The sequence below is a fragment of the Gymnoscopelus braueri genome (genome assembly GCF_963280865.1).
Source record: "Gymnoscopelus braueri genome assembly, chromosome: 21".
Classification (NCBI taxonomy): Eukaryota; Metazoa; Chordata; class Actinopteri; order Myctophiformes; family Myctophidae; genus Gymnoscopelus; species Gymnoscopelus braueri.
In genome coordinates, this window is record NC_137623.1 from 26,306,451 (window position 1) to 26,334,041 (window position 27,591).

General features: G+C 41.4%; 2 protein-coding genes across 8 annotated transcripts in view; one reads left to right on the forward strand and one right to left on the reverse strand.

Annotated features, from left to right (window-relative positions):
• The window catches only part of sulf1 (sulfatase 1), a gene marked incomplete at its 3' end in the record, with an annotated part of 43,850 nt that extends 39,945 nt beyond the window's left edge, over window positions 1-3,905 (forward strand). For 4 of the 7 annotated variants that reach the window (XM_080418029.1, XM_080418030.1, XM_080418031.1 and 1 more), the window contains one exon: window positions 1,960-3,905. In XM_080418029.1, the coding sequence (XP_080274155.1) occupies window positions 1,960-2,858 (899 nt within the window). The remainder of the gene's footprint in view (window positions 1-1,959) is intronic. The other 3 variants (XM_080418033.1, XM_080418034.1, XM_080418035.1) reach the window with 1 other exon arrangement.
• Window positions 3,906-21,596: 17,691 nt separating this feature from the next.
• The window catches only part of slco5a1 (solute carrier organic anion transporter family member 5A1), a 51,154-nt gene continuing 45,159 nt past the window's right edge, over window positions 21,597-27,591 (reverse strand). The window contains exons 7-10 of the mRNA XM_080417857.1: window positions 27,092-27,251; window positions 26,005-26,246; window positions 24,833-24,897; window positions 21,597-22,289 (exon numbers count right to left, since the gene is read on the reverse strand). Coding sequence (XP_080273983.1) covers window positions 21,817-22,289; window positions 24,833-24,897; window positions 26,005-26,246; window positions 27,092-27,251 — 940 coding nt within the window. The 3' untranslated portion in view covers window positions 21,597-21,816. The remainder of the gene's footprint in view (window positions 22,290-24,832; window positions 24,898-26,004; window positions 26,247-27,091; window positions 27,252-27,591) is intronic.

Below are 27,591 nucleotides of genomic sequence, written 5' to 3' on the forward strand. Positions count from 1 at the left end.
TTTCTTTAACACATGCATGGGCCAAGCCTGCCTCACATTCCCACTAATATCCATCCGTTGGAGTTGCCGGCGCTTTTGATCTGTGGCTGCATGCTGGGGACGCACCGCTAACAAATCATAACTGACCTGTTTTGATTCTGTTTTTCTTGTTTGATTGAAGCAGCTTCCATTGTTGCCATTTCTACAGGCATTTTATATCTGCTCTCTTGTGGCAAAGGTTTATTTGAGTCCACTGCAACAGGCAGTACACTCATATCAGCTGGTTCTTTTGTACAGTAAACTCATTCACTACTGCTTTTTATTTATGTATTAATTGCATCGCGGCTCAAGGGAGCCTAGTGTGGACTCAGTAGGGCCTGTGTCGTGGTTTTGGCTAATGTCTGTATAGCATGACTGAAAAATAATAATATATATATATATATCCAGATAAAGTTGCTCTGAAAATGTGCTTTCACCTGAGCGCCACCCTAAACCTAAAATGCACGTGAATGCAAATGCATGGAATCATGGCATCATCTCCGTCATCATCTCCGCATCATTCCACAATTCACACATTGGTCTTTAACATCACCCTTAATGCCAGCCATATCCACAGAACATACATAGCCATCACCATCAACCATCAGAATGACCCTTCATATATTTTTTACTCATGGCATCAGCTAGTGGTAGTACTATGGACACCTGAGTTGCTGTGACCTCTCTGTCCTACCGCTGACCTTTGCCCTTTTGACCTTTGTTTCTGGCACCTGCTTGCCAGGCAACAGCAGCATCGAAAATGGTCAAAGAGGAGACCGAGCTTCTCCTATCTGTGAGTCTCTTGAGTCTATGTCAAACCCTCTCCACTCCTCTTCGTTTTACACTAGACCAGTGGTTCTCAAACTTTTTTTAATTTCAAGGACCTGCATAACTCTGAGAGTGTACATATTTGTACGCTCTCAGAGTTACAGACCCGTAACAGTCCATTTAGAACCCCTCAAGGTAACCTGAGGGTCCCTGGACCCCACTTTGAGAACCACTATATTAGACACTAAAGTAGTTGCAGTAGTTACAAGAACATTGATCAGCCAAGAGACAACATCAGCATTGATTCTCTGTGAGATATATTTTTCCTCTATTGGCTGCTAATCTATTGACATCCAATGTGACTCTAATTTAGCCTTTTGCTTTAATTTTGTTTTAATTTGCCTTCCTCAATATAATTTAGTGTTTGTCTTTTGTTCTTGGGATGAACCACTCAGCAGCCGACATTCTCTTATTTCTCCTGAAAATTCTCCTTTTTTTTGCAGAAGTTCATCATGTTTTTCCCCTTTACTCCCTTTTTGATTCTTTAATTTCAGGTTGCCTAGATGTTTATTTCATTCCTCAGGCCAATAATTGTTACTCATGCCATTACGTGTTCTGTTCTGAAATCGTGCAGCAACACAAAATAACTTGATGGGAAATGGATAATTTTTTTCTGGCTTGATGTTTCTACGGCAGCATGCGTTTGTTGCACTACTCTCGGCTTTGCCATAGTGTGGGTGCTGTGTTTAACTAGTAATGCTGCTTCAAAGTGTGCAAGTATGTGTTAACGTGTGTGTGTGTGTGTGTGTGTGTGTGTGTGTGTGTGTGTGTGTGTGTGTGTGTGTGTGTGTGTGTGTGTGTGTGTGTGTGTGTGTGTGTGTGTGTGTGTGTGTGTGTGTGTGTGTGTGTGTGTGTGTGTGTGTGTGTGTGTGTGTGTGTGTGTGTGTGTGTGTGGTGGGTGTGTTTTTGTGTGTGTGGGTGTGTTTTTGTGTGTGTGTGTGTGTGTGTGTGCGCGCGCATGCATGCCTGTTGGAAGCTGGCTGCCATAGTGAAAGCCAGGAGCTGGACATGACTGCATGCCGTCTGAGCAGACTTTAAAACCAGCTCCCTGTTGTATACTGGTGTACTCTCCCTAACCCTAACTGGTTCTCTGCCATCTCCCTCTCTCCCCAGCACACAGCCAATATGGGACGGACGACAAGGTTAAGCTTCCTAACTTGACGGAGGAGGAGGTGGATTGGCAGGGACTGGAGGATCTGTATAGCATCAACGAGAGCCTATACGAGTACAGGCCCGACTACGGCCCCAACCCGGAAGACTGGGTCAACTTCCAGATGGATATAGATCATATGTTTGCACTGCGACACATTTTAAACAAACTCAACCGAACCCATACGCTTGTCGACGACCCCTCCCTGGCAGAGCTGGGCTCCGGGGCCGGGGGTGGGGGTGGGGGCCTGGAGGAGGGCAGCGGAGGAGGGGAGTGGACCACAGTGAAGGAGGCGTGGCCAGGGACGGTCAGACCAAACCAGGCGAGTGCCGAAGCTGGCCGCACCACCCCCACTCCCAGCACGCCACCGCCAGCCACACCCAGGCCCACACCCACGTCGGAGAGGAGACTGGCATCTGCTGTGAACGACCTTCCCGAGAAGCCGATAGGCAGGCTCGGAGCGTCCGCGGCGACATCGGCACCCAGGAGGGGAGGGGCCGCTGCCGCTCGCGGCGACACGTGGACCCAGCAGCTGGAGGAGATGGACGGAGAGGAAGGGGATTTCAGCGGGAACGGGATGACGGAGCTGGAGACACGGCACGATGGCGTGCTGCGTGCCGCTCACAGCGGCATGCACGACCAGCTGCTGCATCACAGCCTGGAGGCTGAGGATGACGAAGACATATTCCAGTCCCAAGGCTACCTCCCTCTCTCCCCACAGACACTTAGGCCTGAGGTGCCGGCCAGCGCCAACACCCACACACAGACTAGAACCCCACAGAGCGCAGGGGAGACACTGCCCTTGACCCCGGACTATGAGGGCAGTGGCTCCCAGCCTCAGCCCTCCAATCAGACCCTGTGAGGCAGACGCATTGCAGCCATTGGCTGCTCGTCACAGAGACACAGAGACACAGGAATTGGGAGACGAGCTCGCCAAGAGTGACGGCGAGTGATGTCACTCAGTCAAAAGTCAAAGCTGTATAATGAGTATTAAAGTTATTATTGTTTATTTTTTTACAGGCGCTTTCATTCATTAGTAAAAGAACAGTGTTATGTTTTTTCTTCCAAATATATATTTAGAAAAGACAAAAGCCTTAACGCAGCTACAGTACAGATTAAATATTGGAAGTTATTTTAATTCCAGATGGATTACGGCAGTTGCATTATACTGTATATACTGTATACAGTATGTCTGTTATATATGTATGCCATATATACAATGTATATATATGTGTATATACTGTATATAAATATACTGTGTGTGTTTGTGTGTATATATGTATATACCGAACCCTCCCTGGCAGAGGGATATATATATATAGTACACACACACACTGTATATTAGAATGGTGAAACCATTTCAGCATCTGAATGGATAGCATTAGCCTATGTCAGGTACATGTAGCCTTGGAACAGACTATTCATAAATTATATATAAATGTAACCACTCACCATTCAGATGCCAACAGTTGGCCCCCAAATGCACTTTTGAACATTTTGGCTTTCCACGGTGACACTACCCCTTCCACTGTGGCTTATTAATAAAGGTGCCCACTGATTTTTTTGAAATTATTACAATACTATTATTATTACTTTTAACACTAAGAGTAAAACTGGACTGTTTGAAAAACGTTACAAAATGCACAAAAATGTGGAGCATTTATGATTGATTAATATAATACACATTTCCCTTTGTTCACATGGTTTTGTTTGTGCCTGTTTCCTGTCTGAACTAGTATCTGCAAATAGTAATTCTTGGCCTTTCTTCTAATCTGCTTTGAATAATCTGCTTTGAATAATTTCAGACACTCATAGCAAAGTATGTCATTTTAATGTACATTTTGATTGGCAGCCCCCCTGACTCTATTCGAATTGTCCAAATTCTGTAAGCACAGCCCATCAGGGTTAAGAATAAAGGTGTGAGTGCAACAGCACCTTCTTGTTCTGTACGTTTCCATCAGTTATATTTCAATTGAACACATTAACAGATTAGCAGACCTATGCAACCACCACAGTTGAGAAGATACATTGTGTAACTTTTTTTTAATCAGTATTGTGCTGTATGTTGTAGTGCTTTGATAATCAAAAGTAAGATGTTGTTGCACGTGGCCAATTCACTTTGAATGTAAAGGTACAGTATATTTGCATAAACATGTACAGCTTTGTCTATTCGAACATAGCAACTACAGTATATACACAGTGGGAATTGCATGAAACAAAATATTCCAACATTCATCTACTATCGGCTTTCGGTCCTTAATTGTTGCACCATGAACCTGGGGCCTATTACACGAAAGGAGAATTAAACTAGAAAAAGTGCTCCTCGGAGCACAGGTCTCCGCCAGGTCAGGTAGGTTATTGTGGGGCAGCAATGTTCAGAATTTGCCAATCAGGATGGAATATGAAAAATCGGACAGAGCCATCTTGATCACTTGACTATAGAGATAATGGGTACCGATTTGCATGATTGGACAACATTTGTAGGAGTAATATAAAAAAGAAAAGTGTTGCAAAAATCGGACTCCTGGTGGCGCTATAATAGGGCAATGTTAAAAGAGTGTTATTTGTTCTTCAACGTAGTGCGAATGTGCGTGCAAAGTGTCACCGCAATCGGACGCTGCGTTCATGATTTGTGGCATTTTGTTCAAAACGGGCCACTCCTGCAAACTTTAGATGTCAATGTTAGCCAATCAGGATGGAATATGAAAAATCCAGATCCAGCTTGATCACATGACTATAGAGATCATTCGTATCGCTTTGCGTGAAATTTGGATACATTCTGAAGGATTAAATCAAAATATTTGTTTTACATATGTCGGCCTCCTGGTGGCGCTACAAAAGGCAAATGTGAAAAAAGCAGGGCAGATGTTTTTCCTTGGCCTCTAGGGAGTGTGCGTGCAAAGTTTCACGCAGATCGGTGCAGCTATAGTTCAAAACACAAATCGGCCTTTTATAGCGCCACCATGAGGCTGATTTGAAATATTTCAAGTGGCATTTATTCCTCGGCCTAGTGGGAATGTGCGTGTGAAATCTCACAGAAATCGCAAGCTGCGTTCATGATCTGAGGCATTTTGTTTTGCAAAAAGCTACCTCCTGGTGGCGCTATAACAGGCCCATGTGAAAAAATTGGGGCAGAGGTTCTGCTCTGGCATCCAGGGAGTGTGTGTGCACAGTTTCTCTGCGATCAAGCCAACGGTGCCAGAGATAAGCTGTACACAAAATGACAGAATGACGGACGGACACACAGACACACGGACGGACGGACAGGGGGTAAAACATACTCTCGCCATGCCTTTCGGCCTGGCGGAGACAATAAAACAAAAACAAAAAACCACAGGAGAAAGTAAAATCAACTATTAGGAGATAATGATGGAAGAACGTCAAAGAAATTACCACAGATTTTCTGATATATTGCAGGTTTTCTTCTTACATTATAAAATATCTTTTCTGGTGTGCAATAAGATGAAAGTTCATTTAGACAATGTCTCTGTGAAGGCGAATTTTCAGATTTCCAGTTAACTAGAATAACTTTCTTCGCGGCTGCGGCGAGCGACACAACATATTTTTTATTAAAGTTTACATTGAGCAGATTGACGTCCCCCAGTAACCATATTCTTGGGTCATGTGGAATGTCAAATTCTACGACCTCCGAGACACTGGACAAGATGAACTTCCAATAATCATCTAAGTAATGTATGCGCAGCTCCATAACATATGAACCAGGTTACCTTCTGATATTTTACATCTTTGGCACAGAGCAGAAATATTCCCATCAATCTTGTTCAGTCTGAGTGGGGTAAAGTAAGTTCTATGAAAAATGTTAAATTGCATCTGTCTATGTTTTGTAGAAATCAACACTCTCTGAGATCTTTCTAGAATGTTTTGCCAATCCACATCATCATAAGTGCATCCCAAGTCTGTCTCCCATTTATGTTTAAAAGTCATTGCATTATAAATCGGCAGATTTTTGTTTAGAATACTATAAATGGAGGATGTTAGACCTTTGGTAGAGGTAACAAGTGCACTAACCATGTGATCTTCCAAAGGGGATTTATTTGGAAAGTCTTTAGATTTTTCTTGAATCCAATGTCTAATGAACATTGTACTCATTCTAACAAAGTGAATTGGGTCAGTTTGAGGAGTTAGACCCTCAGGAAGTTACATTTTGTGTGGCCATCACTGAAGCACGGGTAATGGATAAAACCACTCAATGTTACAGGACAAGCACTAAGATTGGAGAATTGTATAATTTAATTCAGATAATAATGATCACATCTACATATCGTAGTTTTGTTTATAGAGCGGCATAATGGATATCATTTGTTATACTATTACCTCTACAAGTCTTGATCCAGGTATTTTACCAGGGGGTCCTTACTAAAATGTGTTAATAGCCATCAACATAACTTTAACCACCATAAACCTATACATATTGGCTATTTGAAAATAGTGGAACGTTTATGTGCTTTAAAAAAGTCTAGAAAAAATGTGAAACAAGCCAAATAAATATATATGCACAAGTTGGCGGACATTGACATGAAAAGGTTTGAGGGGTGGGGGCTGGAAGCCCAGGGAGCCCTGGGCTATCCTATCCCCCTCTCCACTTCACTTCAGAGAGATTATGCTGTTGTTAGTTTGGACTCTCTCCTGTGACCAAAACCAGTGTGGTTAAACCTATCATGGTCAACCGCCACCAGCATAGGACCCAGGGTCACTGAATCACTAAGCCTCTCCACCACGGCAAGGTCACAGCAAAAGGAGAGGAAGGTGGTCCTTAAAAGGACCGTTGGGGGGGGGGGGTGCAGGGTCTTGAGATCTCACATGAGGGAATAGAGTTTTGCCAAAGCAGACTCCTCCCATTCCTCCATCTCCACCTTCTCTTCCTCAATGGCCTCCCATTCATCCACCAGAGTCTCTTGCAGCAGAGTCTCCTTCTCCACCTTCCGGAGAGAAAAGAAGTCAGCCTTAAGAGACTCCAATGCCTCCATCCTCTCCTCCTTCTCTTTCTGAATGGCCTCCCACTCATCCTCCTTGATTCTCCACTCCTCTTCCCTGCGCTCCTCCATCTCCACCAGGTCTGACCACAACAGTGTAACTACAGCCATAATAATGGATGAGTCGTCTTCTCTGCTGCTTGGGTTCTGTTCTTTCTCTATGACAAGAAAGAAGGAATGAACTTTTAAGGTACTGTAGACGCTTTATATACTGTTGGCTGCCCGTTGCCCATTGGCTGATGCTTTCTGCACGCGCAACATTAAACACTGGGCTTGCGTATAAATGTGTTGTCATGGCGACATCTCCATACGGCTGTGTTGTTTCTGTTGATAATCTGCAATGACGTCACGTGTTGTCAACGGTCAACCCCCTATGTAACAGTGGCCTATTATTTCCCCTCTTTCTTTCTTTCTTTTTTTCTTTCTTCCTTTCTTTCTTTTTTCTTTCTTTCTTTCTTTCCTTCTTTCTTTCTTTCACACACACACACACACACACACACACACACACACACACACAGAACATGCAGTCCTGCGAGGCGCACCTTTGCAACACATGCGCCACTTAAAGACATGCACACACACACACAGACTGGCCCGCACGTGTGCACACACCCACACACACACACACACACACACACACACACACACACACACACACACACACACACACACACACACACACACACTAAAACGACCGATCTACAATGTGAGTAAAAATTATTGAAAGTAAATAAAGTGAGTACAAATATTTAAAAGTAAATAAAGTGAGTACAAATATTTAAAAGTAAATACCTTGAGTAAAAATACTTCAGAGTACTTAAATTGAGTAAAAATACTTAAAAGTACTCAAAATGAGTAAAAATACTTAAAAGTTGAAAAAAAGAGTAAAAATACTTAAAAGTTGATAAAAAGAGTAAAAATACTTAAAAGTTGTAAAAATGAGTGAAAAATACATTAAAGTTAATAAAGTGATTAAAAATACTTTCAAGTAAATACATTGAGTAACAATACTTAAGAGTACTTAAATTGAGTAAAAATACTCAGTAGTACTTCAAATGAGTAAAATACTTAAACATGGTTAAAATGAATATAAATACTTAAAAGTCGATCAAAAAAGTACAAACACTCTTTTAGTACCGCCTCAATACCAGTCTGAATGCCAGCGACCACACATCAAATAGATTTGTACCAACTGAATGACAGCACACACTCATCAAACAGAGTAGGAACCGCTCACAAACACTGGGTGTGATTTTTTTGTAATGATTTATTTATTGACAATGCACAATGTACATATCATTATCATATTTCTTTTTTTTCTTTTTTGTAAACAAGACATAATAAAAAAGACAAAGAATAAAGGAAAAGACACGATACACAAAAACAGTCCTCCCAGACCCTCCCCCCACCCCTTTCCCAGAATGGTACACTATTTAACCCTCAAGAGTCTCTTATTTTTCTTTTTTCACAACAACTTTCAGACAATATCAAATATAACTAGAAAAAGTGCTCCTCGGAGCACAGGTCTCCGCCAGGTCAGGTAGGTTATTGTGGGGCAGCAATGTTCAGAATTTGCCAATCAGGATGGAATATGAAAAATCGGACAGAGCCATCTTGATCACTTGACTATAGAGATAATGGGTACCGTTTTGCATGATTGGACAACATTTGTAGGAGTAATATAAAAAAGAAAAGTGTTGCAAAAATCGGCCTCCTGGTGGCGCTATAATAGGGCAATGTTAAAAGAGTGTTATTTGTTCTTCAACGTAGTGCGAATGTGTGTGCAAAGTGTCACCGCAATCGGACGCTGCATTCATGATTTGTGGCATTTTGTTCAAAACGGGCCACTCCTGCAAACTTTAGATGTCAATGTTAGCCAATCAGGATGGAATATGAAAAATTAAACAGATCCAGCTTGATCACATGACTATACAGATCATTCGTACCGCTTTGCGTGAAATTTGGATACATTCTGAAGGATTAAATCAAAATATTTGTTTTACATATGTCGGCCTCCTGGTGGCGCTACAAAAGGCAAATGTGAAAAAAGCAGGGCAGATGTTTTTCCTTGGCCTCTAGGGGGTGTGCGTGCAAAGTTTCACGCAGATCGGTGCAGCTATAGTTCAAAACACAAATCGGCCTTTTATAGCGCCACCATGAGGCTGATTTGAAATATTTCAAGTGGCATTTATTCCTCGGCCTAGTGGGAATGTGCGTGTGAAATCTCACAGAAATCGCAAGCTGCGTTCATGATCTGAGGCATTTTGTTGAAAACGGAGCAATCCTGCAAACTTTGGAAGCCAACCTTAGACAATCAGGATAGAATATGGAAAATTGGACAGATCCGTGTTGATCACATGACTATAGAGATACTGTGTACTGAATTGTGTGATGTTTGGATAAAATCTGTAGGAGTACTGTCAAAAAATGTGTTTTGCAAAAAGCGGCCTCCTGGTGGCGCTATAACAGGCCCATGTGAAAAATTTGGGGCAGAGGTTCTGCTCTGGCATCCAGGGAGTGTGTGTGCAGTGAGTGTCTTGTGCAGTCCCAAGACTCAAGACCCAAAATAATCTTGAGTCAAGACCCAGGCTCCCGGGGAGACATCAAATCTCTCTTTTGGGTCTTGAGTCCCAAGACTTGGGTCTTGAGTCCCAAGATTTGATGTCTCCCCGGAATCATACGAGGAAGTAAAATGTATAATTAGCAAGAAAGGAAACACGGCCGCAATAAATGGATCCAGGGAGAAAGCGTGGCAAAGTATTGCCGACAAATTAAATGCACAAGTCGTCCAAAAATATATACAATTTATATACAAGTCCATAAATATATAATTCAGTTAGGCTTAAACATGAGGAGTGTATAGTGAATATTGCAATTATCGCCTACTAATCTACAATGCATAGCCTATTATATGCGCCATGCATCCAACCAATATGTCTGAGTCTGTGATCAGGAATGTGTCAAAAACGAAAAAAATCGACATGAATTCAAGGCTTCATGGAGTGTGTAATTGATAGAAAATAAGTATTTTTGGGGTGAACTAGTCTTTTAAGTGTCTTGTTCAGGGACATTTTAACACGTAGCTGAGGCCTGGGATCGAACCTGGGATGCATAGCATCCCAGGCAGGCTCTGGGATGCTATGCAGGCAGGCTCTCTAACCATTCAGCTATGCCCACATCATCAGTGACGATTCTAAGGCAGTTCTACTCTGTAACAGTAAAAGGTTTTCAGGGGAAACCAGCAAAATGAGGAATAATATAATAAAAGTCTTAGTAAAGCGTCATGTCTCTCATTTTTGGGCAGTGAAACCGCCCCTATAAGTGAGGTTTGGAAATTTGTACAATTATTGGAAATTTGTACAATTATCCTGCGCTGTGATTGGCCAAAAAGTACCCCGCCTAACCCTGCACCGTGATTGGCCAATCACAGTCTATTCAGGACTGTGATTGGCCAGTGTCACATGACACATGTGCATAGCCCTATATAAGAAACCATAACTTGAAAAAAAACATAAGTTGGTTTTTTTCAAGTTATGGTTTCGTCCATCATAAAGAGTGTTTCAATAAATGTATTTATCTTTTGTACATGATTGGTTGACTCCATTCAGTATTGTGATTAGCTAGCAAGACACCGCCCACTTCACACAGGGTGTGATTTTTTACAATGTATTTGATATTACCTTTATATTATTTAATAAATTATGCATTTCATCCTCTATATATTGTCCAGCAACCTTTATGATAAAGGCGAGAAAATATAGTAGACCCGTGGGAGCCAGATTGCTCAGATGCCAAGGTTCCTGTGCTGGGATTCGATGCCATGATCTTGTGAGAGCTCTTCCGACTGAGCTAAAGTTTGGGAACATTGGACTGTAAGGGGGGGGGTGAAGAAGGTGGGAAGAAGAAAAAGGAGAGACATTTGGGGGAAAAGGAAGGGAATGGATGCAATTCTAACTCAGCTTCATGTAAAATCCTGCTGCAAGTAATTATGTATCCGAATATTTTTCAAAAAGCACTGAAATGTTAAAACTAGCGTTTCTAAGAAGGGGAAGTATGGATCCCAAGGTCGCCAGTTCGATCCCCACTTTGACCAAAAGTAACCTGACACTAACAAGTGCTCATGCTGTCTTGCTGTGTTTTAGATAATTTTACACAATGACAAATGTAAATAAGTGTAGAGGGCTGTCCCTCCACACAAAGAACGATAACTGTAAATGGTTCTATGGCTATAGAGTCTATACCACAACTAATGGTAATGACAGTAGACAAGCACACTAAGCTTTGTACATTGACATTACATGAACGTGATGGGTTATTCCCATGTCCCCCCATGTCCATTGCCGCATTGACAATGCATTGGGCGCTTAAAGTTAAATATTTCAAAAACTACAAATCATTTCAAAGTAAAACATCTCAAGGATGCATGTCCACAGTAAGGTGGAATTTCTGAACTGTGAATGGAGTTTCTAGGTGAAAGTGTTTTTTTGAGGTCCCAAAATCTTCCATCGGCCTCCATTATAAATCTCTGAACTTTTAAAGGAGTACAATTCTAAAACTATGAAACATTTCAAAGATTCCTTTTCAGGCAAACATGTCCACATTAAGATGAACATTTTAAAGTTTGAATGGGGGTTCTAGGTGTAAGTACTGTATGTAGGACTAGTAGCCTGCCAAAGTTTGTACGACTTCCAAGCTTCCTTGCGTCGTATCCGGACGTTGTGTGGACGTCTGGGGCCTATTTCACGAAAGCAGAATTAGGGGTCAAGCCTGGATTTAACACCTATCCTGGCATAATTTAGCCAGGATTAGCGATGAATCGGTTTCATGAAAGCTGAATTATCTTGCCAGATTAGCTAAGCCAGAGCACCCTGGATAAGTTTATCTATGACTCGATTTCACGAAAGAAAATTTACGCAATCCTACCTTAGTTACCATGGAAATGTATCTGTGAAGTTAGCCTGGTAGGGACCAGGCTAACAGCCAAGCTTACTTAATCCAGTGCCTTGTTCTTGAAGTTTTTCCACAGTTAATTCAACACATGTGTTTGTATGTGGACTCATTTTAATGACCCTGCATTCAAATAAAATGAAATAAATAGGCTACAATAAGATATAATCAATTTAATCATATTACTGAAATAAATTGTGACCACAATCTGCATAAGAGACAGTGAGAGATGGTGTAATGGGATAGCGATCGGACTCTCTACACAGAGGTTCCATGTTCGAATCACAGTCATCCCATATTTCAATGTTGTAGCACTTTGAAATTTTCAAGGCCAAAATACAAAAAAGCAAGTCAAAACCACTAGAAGACACCTGCTGAGGGCCCAAAGGTGCGTTGACGCAGTGGTGTGGTGTGCTTGACCATTTGCCTTTGCACCAGACAGTTTGCAAGTTCAAGTCCCATGCCATCAACGTACACAGAGGACCTTCGTCCCTGTTTGCTGAGTTAAAGGTTGGGGGTTATAACTGAAAGAACTCTTCCAAGCTGAGGTTTTACTAATTAATTAGTATTAGCTTTATCAGCTAATTAAAGCAGACACACAGGGTTATTGTAATTTCAAGGTGTCCCTGAGCAAGACACCCAACCCCTAACTGCTCCTGTTAATTAATAATACATTTAAATTTGTATGAGGTCATATCATTTATAATAATATAATATAATATAATATAATATAATATAATATAATATAATATAATATAATATAACATAACATAACATAACATAACATAACATAACATAACATAACATAACATAACGTAATGTAATGTAATATAATATAATATAATATAATATAATATAATATAATATAATATAATATAATATAATATAATATAATATAACATAATATAACATAATAAGTATAAAAACACATTAGTTGTAAAAGACGTGTCTTTTCAACAGATATGTCTTTACCCACTGGGCACACACAATACAACGCCCATACGCCGTGCATACGCCGTCCATACGACGTCCGAGTCAGACCTCAGTCAGAAGCTGTTTTGAAAAAAATACGTTGAAACGACGTCGACACACGTCTGACTCGGACCTCGTATGGACAGCGTATGCACAGCGTTTGCGTTTGGTCGTTGTTGTATTGTGTGCCCAGTGTGTAGAGACGTCTGTTGAAAAGACACGTCTTTGTGCAACTTGAATTATGGATTTTTGATTGCATTTTAAGTTTTAGATGGCTTTTCCCAACCCCGTAGCCTAAGTGAACAGTGAACACCAGTGATATTGTAAGTTTATTAAGTGGAATTCATAATTGCCAATTATTGTTTCCCCCCTTTGCCCTTCCTATAAATGTAAGGCAAGTTTTAGATTCATCACGCACAAACCTTACATTTCCCCACCAACATAGGCTGGAAAGAATGCTATCAGTAATTTATCTACATAATGTATACATAATGTATATACATTTTGCTGGGGACCCCCTGGAACCAAATCATTAAATCATTTCTACTTTGGTACTTGGTACTTTTCTTTGAAAAAAAAACAAGACTCACGCAACAAAAATCGGCAAGACACACCATCTCTGGTTAGTTCCCGTCATAGACGCCGGAGGCGGGGTCACACGGTCCTCTGTGTCCCCCCACTTTTCAGCTATCGACTTATTTTTTTATATATATATATATATATTTTTTTTTAAAAGTCTTTTTTTTCTCTACCGGCGCTATAGCAGTAGCTCCGCAGCCTCCGTCCACCCCACCGTTCGCATTGTCAAGCGGCCCCAGCCAGACATGCTAATTCCCTCTAATAAACAAGTCGTGATCTCTGTGGCTGTGCTAAACATGTTCTGCAGGTTTTGGCTCTGCCGTCTGCCCTTATTGAAATGAAGGGTCGCTATGCTGTGTCCCTCGACTCCCTCGTCCTGTGTGCACTAACAATCACTCACTGCATGCACTGAATACCAGTGGTGGAAAAAGTACTCAAATGTTTTACTTAAACAAAAGTATCAATTCTGCGATGTAAAAATACTCTTTTACAAGTAAAAGTAAGGTATTCAAAATGTACTTGAGTAAAAGTAGGAAGGTATTGGTATCAAAATGTATTTAAAGTACCAAAAGTAAAAGTACTCATTATGCAGAAGGTCCCATTTCACAAGTTTTCAAATGTGTAAAATGTATAAAAGTTATTTGAAAATAGCAGATCTACAAGCTCACAACGCGTCGCAAATCTGCTATTTTCAAATTGCCAAAGTATATATACTGTATAAGTAGTTTTGTAATAATAATCAAAATCTACAAAGCAACTATAGTAAATAAAGTTATCAAATAATTGTAGTGGAGTAAAAGTACAATATTTGTCTATATGTTGTGGAGTAGAAGTAAAAGTATTGAAAATTGGAAATACTCCAGTAAAGTAAAAGTACCTCAATTCTTGTATAGGTATTTTATTATTAGGCTATAATATTATTGCAGTTTGTCCAGCTGTGCACAGTTATTTTTTGTATTATTATTAACGCATGGGACACACTGAAGGATGGGTAGAGTGTTGTTAATGTTGTTTTATGGTCATTTAATTAATTAATTAAGCAAAAAAAAAATCGCGCGCGCTTCGCGGATACGGGAACTTCCCGTATCTGCATAGTCTCGCGTCTCGCGTAGATATATCTGCGTGAAGTGGGCGGACGCCTTTTTATGAGACCGGAAGCAAGTTGGCGTCCGGAGATGGTGTGTCTTGCCAAATTATGTTGCGCAAGTCTTGTTTTTTTTGTTCATATGCTGTTTTTGCTATTTTAGAATGTTTATGCTGAAAAGTAACAGTTTTGGCCATAATGAGGTTCCCGCCCGACAGACAATATATTTATATTGTACATGCAAAATTGCTGCTATATACGAAAACGTATTGTTACTGCACTGTTTCTTATTTTTATTTTCATTTGTAATAAAATGTCACTGACATCACAAGGTATTCTTCATTTTGTATGGTCCAGTATATTATTAATTCATATCAGTCACTGTATTCCAGTGGGGCAAGGCAGCCTACTGTAAGTCTTAAACAAAATATATAAAATATAACCCTAACCCTCAACAGTGGGATAAAATCAATATGGTGACGTCTTATGCAAATGAGCCATGCGGTCGAATGTAAACAAATCGCTAGTGCAGTCTGGATCTATCATGACCATCATGGATGAACTTCAACCTGGTGTTTGCACTTTCTCCATTTTTGACCCGTTCATTCCAAGCCCCCAGAACCCAGTGGTTTCATTGAAGCCAAATGGACATGGTGGCCATTCATGGTAGTGCAGGCGCGTGCAGGCCTGGGGCCTCAACACATGAACGCGAAAACGGTTTCGACCAATGGGCTCGACTCACGAGCATGCGCACGAGCTTGCGCACGGGGCTGCGCGCTTCTGTGACGCAAAACGCGTCACAGAAGTGACGCGTTCGGAGCCCCAAATAGGCCGCGCCCACCAAATTTCCAACCCGGAAGAAGGGTTCAATAGAGCGTCGCAGTTCCCGCCCACTTCCTGTTTTTTTTGGTGCCGGAAGAAAAAACTCAATGCATTTTTCCATTGACATTTACAAAAATATTTATATCTATTAATTTAAGCCTCGAATCAAGCCATCACGAGATGACATGAATCATGACCATAAAACGTTTTTTTCTGTGATTTTTTTTTATTTTATATTTAATTATATGATATACTATATTTAATAAATACCCTTTGTTTTGCCGTTTTCAACAAAAAAAAAATCACAGAATCAAACGTTTATGGTCATGATTCATGTCATGTCATGATGGCTTGATTCGAGGCTTAAATTAATAGATATAAATATTTTTGGAAATGTCAATGGAAAAATGCATTGAGTTTTTTCTTCCGGCACCAAAAAAAACAGGAAGTGGGCGGGAACTGCGACGCTCTATTGAGCCCATGCGCTGGGTGAGCAACTCAATGCAAGTGGATGGGAGGAGATTTCTGGTGCCCTCTCTATTATTTTTAACTCTATGGTTCATTCATCTACATAAACGTTCGAATTTCAAATATATAGTTTTTGACCCTGGCGAGGGTGGGAGTTGAAGATGTGACTTCTGCTTATAATGTGGCTGCTCTATCCATAGCTCAGTCGGTAGAACTCTTGACTTCAGACCACAAGATCACGGGTTCGATTCCCAGCACAGGAACCTTGGCATCTGAGCAATCTGGCTCCCACGGGTCTACTATCTTTTTTCGCCTTTATCATAAAGGTTGCTGGACAATATATAGAGGATGAAATGCATAATGTATTAAATAATATAAAGGTAATATCAAATACATTGTAAAAAATTAGAGACATGCCGCTTTATTAGCAAGACAGTCTTTTATTATATTATTCCTCATTTTGCTGGTTTCCCCTGAAACCCCTTTACTGTTACAGAGTAGAAATGCCTTAGAATCTCTGTAGCTGATGATGTGGCCATAGCTGAATGGTTAGAGAGCCTGCCTGGCAAGCGATTCATTCCAAGTTCGATCCCAGGCCTCAACAATGTGTCAAAGTGTCCCTGAATAAGACACTTTAAAGAATAGTTCACCCCAAAAATACTTATTTTCTATCAATTACACACTCCATGAAGCCTTGAATTCATGGAGATTTCTTTGACACATATCTGAGCACAGACATATTGGTTGGATGTATGGCGCATATAATAGGCTATCGCATTGTAGATTAGTAGGCGATAATTCCAATATTCACTATACACTCCTCATGTTTAAGCCTAATTGTATTATATATTTTTGGACGACTTGTGCATTTAATTTGTCGGCAATACTTTGCCACGCTTTCTCCCTGGATCCATTTATTGCGGCCGTGTTTCCTTTCTTGCTTATTATACATTTTACTTCCTTGTATGATTCCGGGGAGACATCAAATTTCTCTTTTGGGTCTTGAGTTAAGACCCCGGCTCCCGGGGAGACATCAAACCATTTCCACTTTTCAATATACTCCTTCATTGCCTCTTTTGCTGGACAATATAGAGGATGAAATGCATAATGTATTAAATAATATAAAGGTAATATCAAATACATTGTCAAAAATGAGAGACAGTGACAGTTTTATTATGATATTAATATTCCTCATTTTGCTGGGGAAACCCCTTTACTGTTACAGAGAACAACTGCCTTAGAGTATCTGATGATGGGGCGGCCATAACTGAATGGTTAGAGAGCCCGCCTGGGAAGCCATAAGTCCCAGGTTCGATCCCAGGCCTCAGCAATGTGTCAAAGTGTCCCTGAGCAAGACACTTAACCCCTAAATCCTCCCAGAGCCAGAGGTGCTGCCCTCGTAGCACCCACTGCTCCTGTTACTTAGGATGGGTTAAATGCAGATGCAGATATTTCATTGTGTATGCAAATATATAGAGATAATATCTATCACTATTATAACACTATACGATTTTCAGGCCAAGGACCCTTTAGCTGACAGAGCGATAAAGCAGGGACCCCAAACTTGCAGATATCGTAGACCACATTGTGTGCTGGCTTGTAGGTAGGTTATTTTTGGTGCAGGACAAGTATAAATCGAGGGCTGGTCGGGCGTCGGGGTAACATTGTCTGGAAGAAATGGTTTTATTGTGATGGACACTTTTCTCCTGCCTCTTCACTTTTTTTCTCTCTTCTTTTCTCTTTTCACGCTTTGTTGTGGTTTGTGTTGTGAAGCATATGTGAACTAGCTTTTACATTTATTTTCTACATCTCCTTATACCAATGGTGTAAGGAGCTCTGCATCCATCACATAGATAGGAGTCCTTCATTCCTCATAGGAATACACAAGAAATGAACCTGTCGACTTCTTATTGGCATAAGAGGTTCGACAGCATCATATCTCTCATAGTGTGTGTTCTTTTATCATATTAGTACAGAGTTGTTGCACAAAAGGAAAAGAGAACCAAGCACCAAGCCCAACTCCGTGGAGTCTGCCTGTAATGTCTGTACATTCTTCAGCGGGGAAAAAAACAACAAGTCAGAATAGTTTTTTCCATTTTTAATGACAAATATCAAGTATTCAAGGCATTTGTAAACCAAGTGTTCACAAACATTGTTTAGACTTCTGCTCCTGAGGAACACAAAGCAAAGTAGAGCTCGACCTTCAGAATACAGCTTCAGTCCATGAAATGAATACACTTTCAGTTCAAAGTTACAAGAAGAAGACGTTAAAGCAAATCTACGGTCTACCTGCAGTTGTCTGTATCAGAGCAATAGTAGTCCAGGCATTTGGATAGTGGGGCATTTAAGTCCCAGTTTGTATACAGTACAGGGGAAGGAACCCTTAACCCTAGGAACACATCAACCCCTGCCCCTCGCGTATCCGACCAGGGCAGACACGCCAAGTCAATCACCCTCAAGCCGGATTTATACTTAAGTTATCCATCTGTATCACGCACCGAGAATATTTACATAGACATTTTCGGTGTACGACACCATGCGCAACAAAGTATATCAAGCCCTTCACTGTCAAATAAGTGTGCTGTTCAATGTTTATGGTTCTCTACCCTTCGCTACCAATTGTGCACTTTTTGTCCAGTTCATTTTTGAATCACTGTTTAGCTGCTCTGTGGTGCTGCAGAGGTCCATTCCCTAGCTGTAGTACACGAGTTTTCCATGAGGTGCAGTGAATGCTTCTTTGAGTACGTTGCCTGATTTATGCTTTGTCGACAAAAATAAAGTGTCGAGTCAACTAGCCTCCTGCAGTTGAAAATACCTGACACTGTCGCGGAGGCATACATCAGGCATTAGGCCTTCCAGTCAGGATTTAAGCAGTCCCTGATCAGTGCTAACTTGTTTAAATAATGGGGCAGTGAAAAGGGTAGAGAATCATGACAAATTGAGATAAGGGCATTCTGCGTAGCATTACTAGATCAATCAACTCAAATGTAGTCCTCTTAAAGAAAAAAAAAGACATTTCAGTAAAAACAACTCCCCCATTTCATGAGTTGAGCACAACCCTTCCAATGCAAATACTGTTCAGGCACAGAGAAAAGAAATACAGTTTCCTTGATTTTTGTAGTTTTAAATCTTGATTTCTATTTATTCTCTTGTTGACTACAATGTTACTGGTTAATTCATAAATAGGCTTCTAACTAAGTGTGAGCTCTATAATATGCTTCAGTTTCTGTCATTATTTACATCATTTAGGAATATGTAATTTGAGGTACTCATTAAAGATAATACTAAGATTGAATCCCATAATTTGGCATTATTCACCCAAACGCCATATGGTAATCTTTATCTGGCATGATACTGTGAAAGCTATTGACAAAGAAGTTAACCGTTGAAACTTAATCACTGCATACAAATGTCAATTTCTTAAAACAATGGCCGTCGGAATGTCATGTGTATCATTTTGACAGCCCAGTTCTTTCCATATTCCAAGTCTGTGAATCATTACATGATCCTGTCTCACTTCATCACAGATAATTACCATTCCGCAAAATAAAGTAGTCCGCAGTAATAAATGTAGCTACTGTATAGGACAGCGGAAGACGTTTATAACTGTGGTATAAGACAGTATATGAAAGCCCCTGGCACCTCATACCTAAAAATATTTCAGCTCCATTATTTTGTGTACCTAAATCGGTAAACAAAATTTTGATGAAGCTGGACCTCAAGGCTTGAAAATTATTCAAACAAGCTTTAATTCTGCTTAATTTCCTCCACTGTTGTACAAACCTTGCTCTCTTTGGTAACTAACTGAGAACAATTTTCAAGTAAGCAATGTTTCAATAAATTATGTATCACCTATCATGTAATGGTCACGCCAGCAGTTATAACATACTTCTATATGGGCTGAGTAGAGAAAAAACGAGAGAAATTCCAGACTCACAATAATTCTTTTTTAAATACCTATTGGTCTACAATGTAATGATAACTTGTGCTTTGTTTTGATGATTTTGTAAATATGATAACATCTTGCAGTAGACTTAAATTCATAGCAGTGATTAAGTTTAATAATTAACCTTTAACCAACAGCTCCATAGTACTGTCGGTCTGCTTACCACAACATTCACTGGCCTTCTCACAATTACAGTTTGTGTCCACTAGAGGCCCTCAAACACCCATAAAACGAATAATCAAAATGGATTACTCTCTTGATAAAATGGGTTTCATCATTTACATGCTTGCTGCACTAATTCTTAAAAGCCTAAATGCCTAATATTATAAGTACTATGTACATCTGATGACCAATAGTATGTAGCAGCCATTACAATACAAAGCCAAAATGATGCGTGCTTTGACCGGTTGATTAATGTAATGGATCAGATCAAATCACTTTACTTTCAAGAAATCTAAAGAAACAACAAATGTTGCCACATTTGTTAGAATACAGCAGTGTTCAAACATTACAGTACTTCTTGTGTCCAAGAGTTTAGATTCACTTTTCTTGCGTCTCCTTGGTCGTTCCCGTTTCAGGTGTGTGCTGACAACCTTTTAGGACTAAAGCCTAAAGCCTATACGTCATCAAACGGTAATGGTAGTTTGAGTGCAGACTCAAGACAAGGCGCCTCGCTGCTTGGCTAATTCTGTGGCACAGCATACTGAGAAAGAGATTTCTTATTCATTGACTACATTGATCTTTCTTTTTTTGTACAATACATCACCAATAGGAGGCTTCAAGATCGGTGGAGGCTGTTCCCGAAAAGAGAAGAGCAGAATTGTGTCTCTCAACTGAGCAGACAGCGGATTGGCTATTGGGTAGCTAGCTATATACTGGACTGGCCAAGACGGCCCGAGAGGCACTGTTACGAAAAAAGGAGTAAGAGGAGGTTCGCAGGACAAAAACAAATGTACTTTTGTCCATATTGAAGATATACAAACAACACGAGATCTTAGCCAGAGACCTACACCGACAAGAACGACACAAAGAACTGGTGGAACGGCTCATAATGTACAACTTAGAGGGCCCGCCATGTTCACACCTCTTCCAACTGTATGGGAAAGTAGGATTTGCAGCTATTAACATTCAATGAGGTTGGTGTGCCCGACCATGACCGTTGGTGGCATGGATGGTGAATGAACACGGGGTACAGTAAGGGTACATAATACGGAACACATACAGTGAGCTGTACAGTACTGAGGAGGACAGAGGAGCTGTACACTTGGATCTTGCATAGTACAGGTTGGTCAGTTGTGCTTTTGACGCAGTGTTTGACGAGTCCTTTTTGTCTTTTTCCCACTGGTCAGTTATAGAGATTATAATGCCCCGTCCCTTTTACAGTAGCACCATGTAACGTTCACACACACCTTGAAATGCAGAGCTGACCTTCTGTGATGTTGTGTGGCTGCAGCGCATGATATGCAGATCAAAAAAACAAACTAAAAAAACAAGTCTGCCGGAGCATCTGACAGTCCCCCTCCTCATTGACCATGACGGCCAGCCCTTTTTTTCCTTTTCTTCTTTTTTAACCCATTAATACCTGGAACGCATCTGTGTCACTTTTAGATTTCTTTAGGCTATTCAAAAATAGCAGATATACAAGCTCATAGCGCGGCACCGAGTGCCGCGCTACGAGCTTGTAGATCTGCTATTTTTGAAAAATCGTGAATTTTTTTTTTTACATTTTTTTCAGAAAAACTGTTAGGATCTAGAAAATGTTTAGAAGCGGCCTCAGGTCTTAATGGGTTAAGTATGGCGGACGTGCTTGTGAGTGTGTCGGCCTCGCAGCCTCTCAGGTCAAGAGCTTCAGACCGCTGCTCTGAAAGCAGCGCCTGGTTGTTTTTTTTGTCGTGTGATAAAAGCACACACGGTGTGGCGGCGTGGTGCTGAAACAAGGGTGCAGGAAGGCACGTGTCACTGTGGAAACCCCCCCCCTGACAGGAGGTCGCGCGGGGAGGCCTTTCGCTTAGACGTGGGCGGAGCCTCCGTGTTGCTGCGGCAACAGGAGGGGCGGGGTTATTGCTTTGAGGCCGTTGCCGCCGGGGCAACTGAGACTGCTGTGCCCGCGGTTGAGCAGCAGGGCGGCGGGCGGCTCGGCGGCGCGCGGCGGGATGAACACGGGGCAGGAGCGCGTGCGGGCGTGGCTCTTCTGACCGCCCACGTGGCATATGAGCTCGCTGACGGTGCCCGTCAGCGGCGGCGGCAGCCGCCGCTGGCGCCAGAGCTCGGCGCGGTCCTCCTTGTGCTTGATGGAGTACCAGGTGAGGAAGATGAAGACGAAGCCCACGAACTTGAGGCTGGCGGCCAGGCCGAAGTAGACGAAGCGGAAGGAGGTGACGTCGTACTCCCAGCAGGAGCCGTGGACGCCGCAGTCCTGCTGCCACAGCATGCACGTGGTGTCGATCACGGCGCCGAAGTAGATGGGCGTGGGGATGTAGGCTGAGGAGGGAGAGACATTATTACAGGATGTTAAGTAGATGGGCGTGGGGATGTAAGGCCGAGGAGAGTGAGACATTATTACAGGCTGTTAGGTCGGTGATTCTCCACCTTTTATACTTCAATGACGCCCCAGTTTGATATGCATTAGGCCAGTGATTCCCAAAACGTTTAGCTCGAGACTCAAAACTGAAATTTGATGTCTCCCCAGGACCTAAACTAGTGAAAATAGCTGATCTAAAAGCTCACAACGCACCACAATGTGACCCGTTGAGAGATTGAACATCTACTTTTTTTCTGAAATTCTTGCAAATGTTTGCATTTGTTTTTAATTTATGAAAAAAATTGTAATTCAAAACAAAATGTAGGAAACGAAAAATAAAGGGATATTTATCTGGGACCCAACCTAGAGTTTGGGAACCACTGCATTAGGCCAGTGGTTTTCCAACTTCAGTTTCAAGGACCCCCACAACTCTGAAAGTGTACAAATGGAACCAAATAGACCCTTTGGGATCCATTAAGTCACTGATGAATCAAGGCGCATAAAAAAAACATGCTTGTTTTACTGGTCTTTTTCCTGTCTTCGACTTCCTGACTTGTACCTTTACACATTTTCTATTGCATTGAATTCAATTAGCTGGTAAGATAGCAGCTAATTGAGTACACCACCACTGCACTGGGTGGCACCATACATTTAGAATTGGAAAGGAGCCAGCACTGCCAAGGTGGCAGGAAACAAAGCTTGCTATTTATGCAGCGGTACAGCTGACTTTAACACCTGGTTACATACGTATGTACTTCACAAAGAACGCTTCAGAACGACCTCAATTTAACATGCACTCCTAAGCATGCACAAACACAAGCAGAGGCATGCAGGATCCTGAGGTTTTATGGGAAAGGTGACATCGTCGCCGTCAGGCAGAGAAACCTTGTATCTCTCAACATTTCATTTTTCATTAATGCCCTACTTTGCTGTACGAGAGTGTCAAGCAAAAGTGGCGAAAACAACGATCTGCAAGCTCACTATATGATTCATAGCGACGCAGTGTGTGCTATTTTTGAAGAATTTTAGTGTAAGTGGTGAAGGGTATCTGTAGGTTTCATAAATATTGAACCAATGAAAAGTACTAATAATGAAGAGCTTGTGACAAAATAACCTGGATCCATTGGAACACAGGTTATTTTTTTCCATTTAGTAAACATACAAGGACATACAAGGTTTCCACCCGACAGCGACGATACGATGGTTAGACTGTGTGCTCCCATAACCAAACCAAGAAGGTCAGAGGCATGTTGGGGCAAAGCCGCATGTAACCTTTAAGCCTGCTCTACCCCCATCTGAAATAAATCCAACAGAAACGCACTTCTCTGCTATAATTCCATTTCTGGACAGAAGGGCGGTAGAGGAGAGAAAAGAGAACAGAGGGCTGAGAGGACAGGGAAATACAACAGCCTTAAAAAGGTTCAAGACAGGGTTCCCAAAAAAAAAATTAACAATGACTTTTCAAAACTTTTCCATAACTTCCATAAGTATTCTACCCCATTTCCAGGCCTATAGCAATAATATGGTGCAATAATGAGGCTATACACCAGTGTTCTATCAATGCCCCAAGACAGACTTGAGCAAAGGTGTCAATTGACAAAAAGAACAGATCTACAAGCGAATAACGGATCACGGTGCAACATGTTGTTAGCTTGTAGATCTATTATTTTTGTCACGTGACTCCCTGTATACATTAAGCCACACGTATATCACGTAACGCTAAACACGTTTTGTTACATGTTTTTTTTTATGAACAAAATTAATAGCCAAACACTATGTAAATTATATCCAAACAATTTTTCAAAAACATTTGATTAATTTCAAACATTTTCCAGGCCTGGAAAACAGTTTTTGGAATTGCTAAATATTTCCAGGAATTTCATGACCGTGGGAACCCTGTAAAGAAGTGGGCCTTCGACAGGATCACATCCCCAAAGCAGATGGCAAAATAAAAAAAGGGTGGCAAATGAATAAGCAACACTCTTCAACACTTCAACAGCTACAGTTGAGATGTCCTTGACATTTTTAGGAACTCCTCCTTCCTAATATCACAGCCTCTTTTTCCACATCACACGATTCAAGGCTTGAACCTCTCCCCCAGCCATCTGCAGCTACACTAAATGTACTGGCTGGAGTCAGTTTTTTTTTTTTTTCTATGTAAAGATGGCTTTACATAGAATGGCTTTCTATGGCTTTCTTCCTTTAGGTCAGTGATTCCCAAACAATGGGTCCAGCCCATTTTTGGGTTGCGGATCCACTTTTGGAATATATATATTACTTTTATTATTATTATATTATTATTTATTATTTTCTTTTCATTATTATTAAAAAAAGAAAGAAAAATAAGTAGTGAAAATAGTAGTGCAAACAATTTACAAGCTCAAAAGCTTATAGATCTGCTATTTTCACTACTAAATAATGCGTAAGTGGTGCATTCATAATGTAAGTACAGTATATAGGGTTAGGGTCTGGTAACCGACGGCGTAGCTCATTTGGAACATACCCAACGTTCGGAGCAGGACAAACTGCATCCCCAGAGCGAAAGGCCTCTCCTGTTCATCAACAGACCTGCGGAAGGAAGAACACAGTGTGTTAGCACAGTGGTTCTCATACCTGTGTGGGGTCCCCCAGTTCAAATAGGATTATTTTGGGGGGGTCACGGCCTGAAAAGATACATTTCACTAGCTGGGGACTTTTTAACCCATTCGATACGGGAACGCACGTCATTTTAACTCATTCAGTGCCAATGAAATAAAAAAATAATTGCGAACTGTGCCAGCAATTTTGCAATGTCCTTATACCTTTTTCAAGTAGAATATTTATCTCCAGTATAATCGATCCCCTGATGGGTGCTAATCACTGAGGGTTGCACTGTGTGGTTTCACAAATGTCAACGAGGTCATTGGACCTGGTTGACAATAATTGTCTGCCTTTTGAAAATAACATAACATTGAAAAATACATAGTAAAAAAAAAGTGCTCAGGAGCCGAGATACAGCCTTTTTCAGTAATTAAAGTAGTTAAACAAGAAGTGAATGGAGCAGCAAATCTTCAAATGATGATATCTTGGGTTCTGAACGTTTTTTCCCAAAAACTTCTGTGGCTATTCAAAAATGGCAGATCTACAAGCTCATAGCGTGGCCGCGCTATGAGCTTGCAGAGCTGCTATTTTTGAATAGGCCAAAGTATAAAATAATGGTTATGGCAAAAAATCTAAAATGACACAGTATATGCGTTCTCGGATTGAATGGGTTAAGAAGAAGACACACTGACAGAGAGGAAGTGCCAGCAGGTGGCACGGAGAGATAAGACGGCAGCCAGCTCTGGTCTAGCCTTCAACAGTGTGTCCGGGACCCCAAGGGGGTTTCTCAGAGTTACTACAGGGGGGGGGCCACCAAATCTTTGTGTGATAGGAACTTTTTTTTGTTGTTGTTGATTAACCACATCCCTATTTTAGGGGGGATATGTGCCGAAAATAGCCGACCTACAAGCTCACAATGTTTTGCATGGTGACACGTTGTGAGCTTGTAGATCGGATATTTGTGCGCTTTTTTTTTTAATTCTAAAAAAAAATTATAATTATTTTTATAAATGATTAAATTGATTAGTCTGATTAACTGTTGCACCCGTAAAGAAGACCAAGGAGGGATAGACTCCTCCGTCCCCGGGGCCTTACCTGAGCGTGACGATGATGGCGGAGGGCTGGGCGCAGGCGGTGATGAGCGTGACGATGAAGAGGAAGATGAGGAAGGGGATGAGGGTGTTGCAGGTGCGGTCGCACTTCCCCGACACGGCATAGCCGTTCTCGTTCAGGTAGGTCTTGACGATGACCAGCTGCAGCTGGTTGACCTGGCCGCCCGTGTTGGGAGTGATGACCTGTCTGCTCGACACACAGCCGCAGTCCGTGTAGTTTCTGATCTGTGGGCAGGGAATCAACAGACATGGCATTTACCTAAATGGACATATTGATGCCGTGTGTGTGTGTGGTTGTTTTAAACGCTTTCTTAGCTATATATTATAGTTGACCATTGATCAGAATTGTATTCATTTCATTGTTTTTATTAGTATTATTGTTCATTCTTTTTTATTTTGTATTGAAATGTAGCACTTTGAGATTTGGTTCAAATATAAAGTGCGTTACACATAAAATGTATTATTATTATTAGACATGATCCGAGTCCTTTTGTGTGTGTGCGTGCGTGTGTGCACACACACACGTGTGCGTGTGCACACACACACACACACACACACACACACACACACACACACACACACAGAGGGTGGTACAATGGGTGTAGTTCAATCAGTCAAGTGATCTAACCAGAATCTAAACATTTACTTGTGTAATTCTGTTTTGATTTCCTGTCCGACATTGTTTCGGATCTAAACATTTCCTGTGCAAAAAGGCACTTGCAGGGATATGGGCGGGGCCTGTATATTATTATTGCAAAGACTGTCGCCTGGAGGCCAGACAGTGAGTTCACATCCCATAATAGTCGGAGACACTCTGGCTTCAGGGCAGACCATGCACCACAATATTAGCTCAGTTCTTTAATGTAAGCCCTAAGGCACTGGGCTTTGCTCTCAAGAGGGTTCACAGAAAAATAATAATGTAAATTGAAAGAAACCCAGTGAAGCCTGGGTCACATATCTGAATTATACATGAGTTCATGTGCGAGATTACGTGAATTTTACATACCCGGCACAATGCAAGTGTGTGTGTGTGTGTGTTTTTGTGTGCATGCACGTGTGCGCGCACTCACCCCCGTGCTGTCATTGCCCACGGTGCTGCAACCAGCCAGGCAAGGGTTGAAATAGGTGATGCCGTCAGAGCCGCACACAGGCGCGTACTCATGGATCTTACAGCCACAGTTGACGTTGCAACTGCCTGTCAGGTTCCTGTGAGCCATTGTCAGAGTAGGGCTGCAGAAAGAGAGAGAGAGAAAGACAGAGGATATTCATATAACTTTTTTACATTACATGCTAAAACAAAATGTGAAATGGTATAATGTAGGCTACTAGGCCTCCCCCAGGATGCACAACACATTGTGTTAATATGGTAGTGGCTGCGGAACTGGCAGTATATCACACCCATGATGCATTGTGAGAACAGCCAGAGCCGAGCTTGTTTAAACTTAAAAAGGTTGTGTTTAGGCATTTGGTTAGAGATAATAATAACTATATTTATTCACTCCATCTCCTACTGAGATCAAATGATTCTTTCATGAATGAATGATTCAACAGAAGCACATTTTAGTTACAG